We start from the raw sequence: 9,892 nt of genomic DNA, 5'->3' as shown, positions 1-9,892 counted from the left end.
AATTATGAGGGGCATGGATAGGATAAATAGACAAAGTCTGTTCCCTGGGGTTGGGGAGTCCAGAACTAGAGGGCATAGGTTTAGGGTGAGAGGGGAAAGATATAAAAGAGTCCTAAAGGGCAACTTTTTCATGCAGAGGGTGGTATGTGTATGGAATGAGCTGCCAGAGGATGTGGTGGAGGCTGGTACAATTGCAACATTTAAGAGGCATTTGGATGGGTATATGAATAGGAAGGGTTTGGAGGGATATGGGCCGGGTGCTGGCAGGTGGGACTAGATTGGGTTGGGATATCTGGTCGGCATGGATGGGTTGGACCGAAGGGTCTGTTTCAATCCTGTACATCTCTATGACTCTATAAGAGAATCTAGTTTTTACACAGAGAGTGGTTCCTGTGTGGAATAACTTCTAGCTGAAGTGGTTATTGGTGCAGTTACAATGCTGAAAAAAATATTTGGATAAGGACACGAGGAGGAAAAGTTTGGAGGGTTATGGGCCAAGTGCAGGCAGGTGGGACAAGTTTAGTTCTGAGGAAAGGTCACTCAATCTGAAATGTTAACTCTGTTCACAGATGCTGCCACATCTTTTCCAGCGTTTTCTGTTTCTATTTCTGATCACCAGCATCCAAAGTTCTTTCAGTTTTTTGTTTAGTTTAAGATTGTGGTGTATATCACTATGGTCTTTTACTATAAATTCTGTCCCCTATGATCCTACTCCACTAGCTACTGATGAAGGAGCAGTGCTCTTGTACTGTACTCCCAAGATATTGTAAACCTGTTGGACTATAACGTGGTGTGGTGTGCTGTGGATTTGCCTGGACTGGTTGGATTGAAGGGTCTGTTTCCATACTCTTCAGCTGAGTCAGACCTCCTGCCATTTCTCTCTCTTGGACTGAGTGTAAGATCAATTTCTCATCCCATTCTATGGAATTTCCCACCTTATCGTAGTTTGGTTCACATGAGAGGTTAAGTGGGACAGGTGAACAGATACGAGAAGGTACATTATGAAGATAATATTAATCTGCAAGAAATAAAGTAAGGAAACAATGGAGACTCATGTCATTTTCAATATTTTATTTTGTGATCTTAACGGAACAAGAAAAGTTTTGCAAGATAATAATGTCAGATTCAGAGAAAATCTGGGGCAGGAATTTTTCCAGAGTTAGGGAGAGCCATACAATGGAGAAAAGAGCTTCTCACTGCAGACAGCAGCTAAGCAGAGGTATTTGGAAAAAAAAATACAACTATGACTTTGCAGGCTGCCAACAAGTCAGGTAAATACTGTAGTCCAGACTCAACATGACCTCAGTTACAAAGGCGGAGTGTATAACATTGTAAACAAAAGAACTGACTGTTTAAAAACATCATAAATACATTGTACTGCATTAAATGCACTTTTTAAAAGCAATTTAGCACCATTATATTCAGCCCAGGGGAGACTGGTTAGCTCTTGGCTGTTTTTGTGAAGCAGCAATGCCAAAAGTGTGGGTTCAATTCCCATCCATGACTGAAAGACTCTCCATCTTAACCTCTCCCCTCACCTGAGGTATGGTGACCTGGTCAGCCCTGGTCAGGTCTTCACTCAGGTGTTCACACCAGATGTAAGTGTGATTGCCTTCACTGGGAGATTTGTCACAACTCTGCATTGATTTGGATGCAGGGGCGAACAATGATGAGAGGTCATTGCTGAGGGCAGAGGTCAGCCATACTGCATCAAACCTCAGCTTCCCGAACTCTGTCAGTGACATCAAACAGTACATGTCACATTATTAACAGACCTGGTTTCACCTGAATATGAATAAGTAAGCTGCACAAACACAGGGCAGAGTGTGTGTGGTGGAGGAGGGGGGAACTATGCCAGTGTGCTTTCCCATTATACCCTCTTTCTTCTACATTCCTACAGGGGTTGAGTGTGTCATTGGCAAGATCACCATTTGTTGCCCAACCCTAACTGCCCTTCAACTAAATAGTATGGGAGAGACATTTCAGAGGGCAATTCAGAGTCAACCCCATGGCTGTGGGTCTAGTGTCTTGTGTACATCTAGACTAAGTAAGGGCAGCAAGTTTCCTTCCCTAACCAGGTGGCTTTTGTAGTAGCCTACAGTCACCATCACAGACTAGCTTCTGATTTCAGCAGCTGCTGGGGTGGCATTTGAACCGGTGTGTCCAAAGCATTCACCTCGGTCATCGTTGACCCTCCAGTAAAAATATTCCTGGCCGCTGGGTGAAACTGGAGTTGAATTGAGCTTTGAACCCCACTCCCCCAACTCGCTGAACATATTGACAGAGTAATTACAGCAGAACTTTATCATTCTGTCAATAAAAATGCAGACGTGCCCTATCCAAATGTTCAAGTCATGCAGGTATATAGCATAGAAAAAGACCATTCAGCCCATCAACTTGTGCCACTTAAAAACAACCTAACTATTCTAATCTCACATTCCAGAACTTTGCTCACATCCTTGTTAGGCGTGGCATCACAAATGCACATTGAAATACTTTTTAAATATCATATAGATTTCTTCCTCTACCATTCTTTATAGGCAAGGTGTTCTAGATTCCTACCTCCCGCTGGGCAAGCAAGCTTTTATAGAGTAATACAAACCCTTCAGTCCAACTCATCCATGCCCACCAGTTCATCCCAAACTGAACAAGTTCTATTCCTCACATAGTCTCTAAATCTCCTGCCCCTTCCCTGAAATCTGTACCAGTCATTGATTCCCTCTGGTCTATGCCGCTCATAATTTTATGTAACTCAGTCATTTCCCCCCTTCCCCAGTCTCCTCTGCTCCAAGGGAAACACTCTAGTCTGTACAATCTCTCTCCATAACCAAAGCTCTCCAGCTCAGGCAACATCCTGGTACATTCAGATGTGACCTAAGCAATACGTTATAAATTCCAGCATATCCATCCCTGCTCTTAAAGGAAGCATCCCACATGTTTTCTTAACCATGTTATCCTGATATCTTAAGAGACCTGTGTACATACCCAGGTCCATCTGATCCTCAGTACTTCTGCTCATCACGTATTCCCTTGCCTGTTTGTGCTGTCCAGGTGCATCACCTCAGGCCTATCTGGATTGAATTCCATTCACCACTATCTGTCCACAGCCTACCTATATCCTTGTGTAGCCTTAGGCCATCTTCCACCATCTTTACCATCCCAGCAATTTTCACGTCACCCATATAACTTTGAGTTTCTTTTTCTAATGAAAGAAAAATGTGGAAGAAAACACATGCAAAATCACACAAAAAATCATCAGCAGCAGTCATGTCCAAAATTAGTTTTGAAATGGTGAATGTTTCTAGCAGTGTCTTATGTTCACTGTTACATTCATTCACTAAAATAATATTCAGTTCAAAAATATGATAATATGACACCTAAAACTAGACCATGTGTATTTTACACACCATTTAACTGTAAGACTTACCTGACTCAGTACTCTGCACAAAACATTTTAAAACAGCAACACCAGGGCTTCCCTGAGACAGCTCAATACTTCGGAAGGATCCCCCACTTATAAAGTAAGTGGCTCTGAGGCCAGATGACTCACTGCATTGCTTCCACTGAGGCTCATTGTAGATGTTTAGAGGGATACCAGGGTTAAGATTACCATTAATAAATAAACTGGAGATTAAGGAACTGATGGTGTTCCTGGTTTAAGGCTGATGTGTTCATGTGTTGTTTCCCATTCTCCCACTCCCACAGCAACAATACTTTCAGAATGAACACTCAAAAGCCATGTTCAAGTAGTTGACAGGGAATGGTACTAGCCAAGATTTTAGCCTTCACGCCCTGGATGACAATAATCTTCCACCTGAATAGCATCCATGAATTTTAAAAGAGTTTCAGGATGGAGATGGAGAGGCATCTTATTTAATAACCCATTCAGGAAAGGTGGAGAAGCCAGAGAACTCAAAACTCCAGGATTTAAGAAAGGGGACAAAATATATCTGGTGACTTATAGACCAGTCAGTTGGATAAATAACGTAAATGTCATAAAAGGAGAGAAAACATCTTGAAATGAAGAACTGGATAATGAATTGATTTCATTTGATTTATTATGAATCACCAGCATAGATCATGAATGGAAATTTAAGCTTGATCAACCTTGAATGTTTTGAAGAAGCAACAGAGAGTGGACACACAGTAGATGTGAGTTATCTAGATTTTTAAAAGGCCCTGAACAATTGACCCATAATAGACTAAACGAATAAGGTGGGAAAGCTTGGCAGAATAGAGTACATACTGGTTTTACAGCAGAAAAGCATAGAGTGAAGTGAAGCTAGTTAGTCAGAGTGACAGAAACTGGGAAGTAATATTTCATAAGGACCAGTGCCTCCATTCCCACCCCCATTCACCTATTGTACTCCATGCTACGTTCTCCCCAACCCCAAACCCCTCTCACTTATCTCTCCACTCTGCAGGCACACCCTGCCTCTATTCCTGATGAAGGGCTTTTGCCCGAATCGTCAATTTTCCTGCTCCTCGGATGCTGCCTGACCTGCTGTGCTTTTCCAGCACCACTCTAATCTAGACCCTGCTATACATCATGTTCTTTTCAATTCACTTTAGGGAAAAAGACTTTGGCATGCCACAAAACTAAATTCTAAGTGAGCAGAATAGTCAATCCTGAGGAGGGCTGTAACAATTTACAGGAAGGCATTAATAAACTGGCAGAGGCACAAATAATTAGCAAATAATGTCGATCCAAATAAATGCATTTTGTTGGAATAAGGAGGAAGGCACCAATATCCTGGCGTCTCGCTGGAATGGAGGAACAAAGGAATCTAGAATTAAAGAATCCCCACACAGATCAGCAAAGCCAGAAAGTAAAGCTAGCTAAAGACTGAGTTTTTATTTCTTGAGGGCTAGCATTGACAAGCTGCAATGATGTGCTGAACCTCATAGTCCAAAGTGCAGTTTGGGAGTCTGACCATTATTTAAAAATTGTAGAGGCACTGGAGAGGCTACAGAAAAGGCTACAAGGAAGATGCTCAGAATGTCTGACTAAACTGATCAGGGTCAGACCAATCTCAAAATGAGAAGATTGAGGGCTGACCTATCAGGCCTTTAAAATGATGAGAAGTTTGGATGGAGAATGTTTTCTTTTGTGGTGAAGAGCAGAGCTCGAGGCCATCAACAGGGAAACCTCTTCATCCTGAGATTGGGAAGAATATGGACCTTGAATTATCTCAATGCACGTAAAGGAAACAAGACAGCAATATTAAGGAGAAGCCTATAGATGGTTACCATGAGGGGTGAAGATGGGAGGAATGTGAGCATCAGCAAGGCCTTGTTGGGTTGTTTCCATGCTGGATATCCAATCACACGTCAAGGTTAGGTCACCTGCTCAGCCTTCATTGAGAAAAGAGAGCTGTCCTTTCAATTCTTTCCTGATCTGTGAACCTACCCATTTCTGCCATCCTCCTTGTTAAACTAAGTTGCATCCTCTTCCGTGCCTCGAACCAAAGTTAGCTGACATAAGAACATAAGAACTAGGAGCAGGAGTAGGCCGTCCGGCCCTTTGAGCCCCTGCTCCGCCATTCAATAAGATCAGGGCTGATCTTTTCATGGTCTCAGCTCCACTTACCCGCACTCTCACCATAACCTTTAACTTCTTTGTTCTTCAAAAAAAAAACTATCTTGGCTTTAAAAACATTTACTGAAGTAGTGTTAACTACTTCACTGGGCAGGAAATTCCACAGATTCACAACCCTCTGGGTGAAGAAGTTCCTTCTCAATTCAATCCTAAATCTGCTCTCCCTAATTCTGAGACTATGTCCTCTTGTCCCAGCTTCACCTGCCAATGGAAACATCCTCTCTACATCTATCTTATCTATTCCCTTCATAAATTTTATATGTTTCTCTCAGATCCCCCTCCTCATTCTTCTAAATTCTGATGAATATAATCGCAGTCTACTCAGTCTCTCCTCATAAACCAATCCACTCAACGTAAGATTGAGAAAATATCCCTCCCTTTCAATTCTGTCCCTCAAGAAATAACAGCTCATGCTCAATTTGATCCTATTTTACGACAGCAGAATTAAGATTGTGTAGGCTATATTAAGGGCATGCGATCAGTTATGCAATAAAGGCTAAAATACACCCAAATATGTGGCAAAACAATACCTGTTCTAACCTGGGGTAATGTATTGGAGGATTATATCTTGGTCAACAGCTTCATGGTTTTATGTGATGTATAAGCATTAATTATAGTGTCTAATGCACCCTTAGCTATTGAAGCAAAACTTTCCCAATTAAAGGAGGACCTGGCAGATTCTTGTTGCTTCCTCAGGGTCTTGATTTGCTCATCCATCATCTCAGCTTTTGATTGAAACTGTTTCTCCATTAATTCCTTCTGCTCTTTCAGTTTGCATTCCAGTGCTGACTCCTGCTCTCGCTGCAAGTTCCCTATCTCTTCCTCCATCTTCAAGTGCAGTTGTTTGGTACTTTCTTCATAAAACGCCTTCTCGTTGTTCCTGATTTCCTCGAGGCTCTTCAATGCTTCTTCCTGAGCCTTCGCCTTTTGTTTAATCTCAGCAGCTCTCTGCTGCTCAACTTCAAAAGCAGAACAGGAAATTGTCAGAAGTGGCGTTTACACATCATTGCAAGCATGTGCACACATTCTCTCATATACACACACACACTCACATGCTCACACATACACTCACAAACACATGATTACCCCCACACACATTTAGACATGCCTACACACTCATACACGTATGTTATATATGCACATAGTGACATACACTGCACATGCAGGCACAGATACACCCATCCACAAATATACACTCAAACAAACAGACATACATATGCACACATATTAAATACATACACATATATAGATATAAAGGCATGCTCATACACATATAGACATACATACACACATAGAACTGTAAGCACAGGTTCAGGGCCATCAATATTATGCTGAACCTGATGCAAAATTAAACTAATTTCTTCTGCCTGCCCTTGGCCCATATTCCTCCATACCTTGCACAATCATGTGCTTATCTAAAAGTGACTATCTTGTCAGATCCACGCCCCACCACCCCCACCCCCCGCAAGCAGCCCACCCACCACTCCCAGCAGCTTTCCCTGCAAGAAGTGCAAAACTAGTGCCCACACTTCTCCCCCCACACCCCCCCCAACCACCATCCAAGGGATCCTTCCACATCCGACAGAAGTTTACCTGTATGTCTATCAGTGTCGTCTACTGTATCGGTTGCACCCGATGTGGTCTCCTCTACATCAGGGAGACAGGACGCCAACTTGCAGATCGTTTCAGAGAACATCTCTGGGACACCCGCACCAACCAACCCCACCGCCCTGTGGCTGAACACTCCCTCCCATTTCGTCAAGGACATGTAGGTCCTGAGCCTCCTGCATCGACAAACCCTTATCATCTGACACCTGGACGAAGAACACCTCATCTTCCACCTTGGGCCTCTCCACCAGTTTCCCCATTTTCCCCTCCCAATCTTATCCCGGTCCCAACCTTCAAACTCGGCACCAACCTCCTGACCAGTCCGACCTTTCCACCTATCCACTCCACCCTCCTCTCCAACCTATCACTTGCACCCCTCCTTCATCTACTATCACATTCCCAACTACCTTCCGCCCAGCCTCACCAACCACCCCCCACTTCCCCCACCCCACTTATCTCTCAGCTGCCCAGCCCTCAAGCCTCAGTCCTGATGAAGGGCTTGTGCCCAAAACATCAATACTCCTGCTCCTTGGATGCCCCCTGACCTGCTGCACTTTTTCAGCACCACACTCTTGACTCTGATCTCCAGCATCTGCAGTCCCTACTTTATCCTATCTTATCTTAAAGATCCTTAAATGCCCCTATCGTAGTTGCCTTCACCACATGATTGGTAGCACGTTCCATACTTCTACACTCTCTGTGCAAAAAAAATGCCTCCTTTGAACTTTCCCTTTCTCACCTTAAATGCATGCCCCTCAGTTTTAGATATTTCAATTCTGGGAAAATGATTCTGACCATCAACCACATCTATGCGTCTCATAAATTTATAGACTTCTATCAAGTCTCCCTCAGCCTCTGCTGCTCCAGAAAAATCAACTTGAGTTTTCCAGACACTCCTTATAGGTCACACCCTCTAATCCAGGCGGCACCCTGGTAAACCTCTTCTGCACCTTCCGCAAAGCCTCCACATCCTTCCTGGATTATGGTGACCCGAACTGTATGCAATTCTCTAAGTGTGGCCTAACCAAAATCATGTAAAGCTGCAAGATGATATCGTGACTCGTGTACTCAGTTCCCCGACCAATAAAGGCAAGCATGCCACACGGCTTCTGTCTGTTTGGCCACTTTCATGAAGCTATGGACTTGAACCCCAACATCCCTCTCTACATCAATACTGCACAGGGTTCTATCATTAAATTTTCTGTAATATTTGATCTCTCAAAGTGCAGCACTTCACATATCCACATAAAGACACATGTATGTACACACATATATACACTTAAAAATATACACATTTGTAAAGACACCATGCACACCCTACAGAGTGACACACAGACACAGGTAGGAGCAGATAATTCCACGTACACATTTCACACAAGCAGACATGATCGTTGGCACCCACACTCATTCAAAGTAAATTCTAAATTGTCAGAAGTGGCTGCCATATTTAATTTGATGCACCATTTTTAAAAAACCGAGTGGTATCTTCCTCCTAAGGGAATAATAAGTGACATTGAGAGTGTATCTTTTTCCAATGCGGTTACATGTTGCAGCAAGCTGTAAGTACTTCAACATAAGCCCAACCAGTTATGTATCTGTAATTCTGAGCAGGTTAGAATGTTAGGAAGAAGCTATTCCCTCAGGCAGTGTCAGTAACTAGAGGCCAGAGATTTCATTTTAAAAAATCTATCTGAAAGGATGGTGGACTCAGATTCCTAGAACAGGTCTAAAAAAGGACTGGTTTTCAGGATGGGAAGGGAAAGGGATGGACAAGGTGGTTGGATAGTTGAAGGCGGGAGGAGGGTTTATGAAATTGGTGAGATTTTTCAAAGAGCTAGCTTGAGTCCGTATAGGTCCTATGGTCTTCTTCTCTGAACATGAGAATACAAGAAACAGGAGCAGGAGGTGGGCTATTCAGCCCCTTGAGATTGCTACCCCCAATCAACTACATCACGGCTGAACTGATGACCCCACATCCTGGGTACCTGCGATACGCTTGCTCCTCCTTGGTATCAGGATCCTCTCAATCTCTGCTTAAGAAGTATTCAAAGACTCTACTTCCAAGACCTTTTGAGACCTTTTGGGCGGCACGGTGGCACAGTGGTTAGCACTGCTGCCTCACAGCGCCTGTAGACCCGGGTTCAATTCCCGACTCAGGCGACTGACTGTGTGGAGTTTGCACGTTCTCCCCGTGTCTGCGTGGGTTTCCTCCGGGTGCTCCGGTTTCCTCCCACAGTCCAAAGATGTGCGGGTCAGGTGAATTGGCCAAGCTAAATTGTCCGTAGTGTTAGGTAAGGGGTAAATGTAGGGATATGGGTGGGTTGCGCTTCGGCGGGTCGGTGTGGACTTGTTGGGCCGAAGGGCCTGTTTCCACACTGTAAGTCTAATCTAATCTAAAAAATCTAATCTAAAAGACTCTCAGGCCTGTGTTTGGAAAAACTTCTCCTCATCTAGGTCTTATGTGGATGATCCCTGCTGTTTAAACAGTGTTTCCCCATCTTTAAATTTATGTTGTGTATCCTGTCAGACTGTGATGGCCCTGTTGTGCACTTCAGTGATTGTTGATCTCTGATTGGGGGAGTGACACACTTCACTACTTCTCCTGCCTTGCCACTTTCTGTCTTATGTAGCGCAGTGGTAGTGTCCTTACCCCTGGATTGGGGGCCCGGGTTCAAGTCCCACCTG

The 9,892-nt window shown here is 43.7% G+C and overlaps 1 protein-coding gene across 1 annotated transcript in view; it reads right to left on the bottom strand.

Annotated features, from left to right (window-relative positions):
* Positions 1-1,088: 1,088 nt before the first annotated feature.
* The window catches only part of LOC132832374 (guanylate-binding protein 1-like), a 34,545-nt gene continuing 25,741 nt past the window's right edge, over positions 1,089-9,892 (bottom strand). The window contains exon 10 of the mRNA XM_060850320.1: positions 1,089-6,558. Coding sequence (XP_060706303.1) covers positions 6,161-6,558 — 398 coding nt within the window. The 3' untranslated portion in view covers positions 1,089-6,160. The remainder of the gene's footprint in view (positions 6,559-9,892) is intronic.

The sequence above is a fragment of the Hemiscyllium ocellatum genome, chromosome 35 (assembly GCF_020745735.1).
Source record: "Hemiscyllium ocellatum isolate sHemOce1 chromosome 35, sHemOce1.pat.X.cur, whole genome shotgun sequence".
Classification (NCBI taxonomy): Eukaryota; Metazoa; Chordata; class Chondrichthyes; order Orectolobiformes; family Hemiscylliidae; genus Hemiscyllium; species Hemiscyllium ocellatum.
The sequence above is the reverse complement of the archived record's forward strand: the minus strand, read 5'-3'. Positions and strand labels throughout refer to the sequence as shown.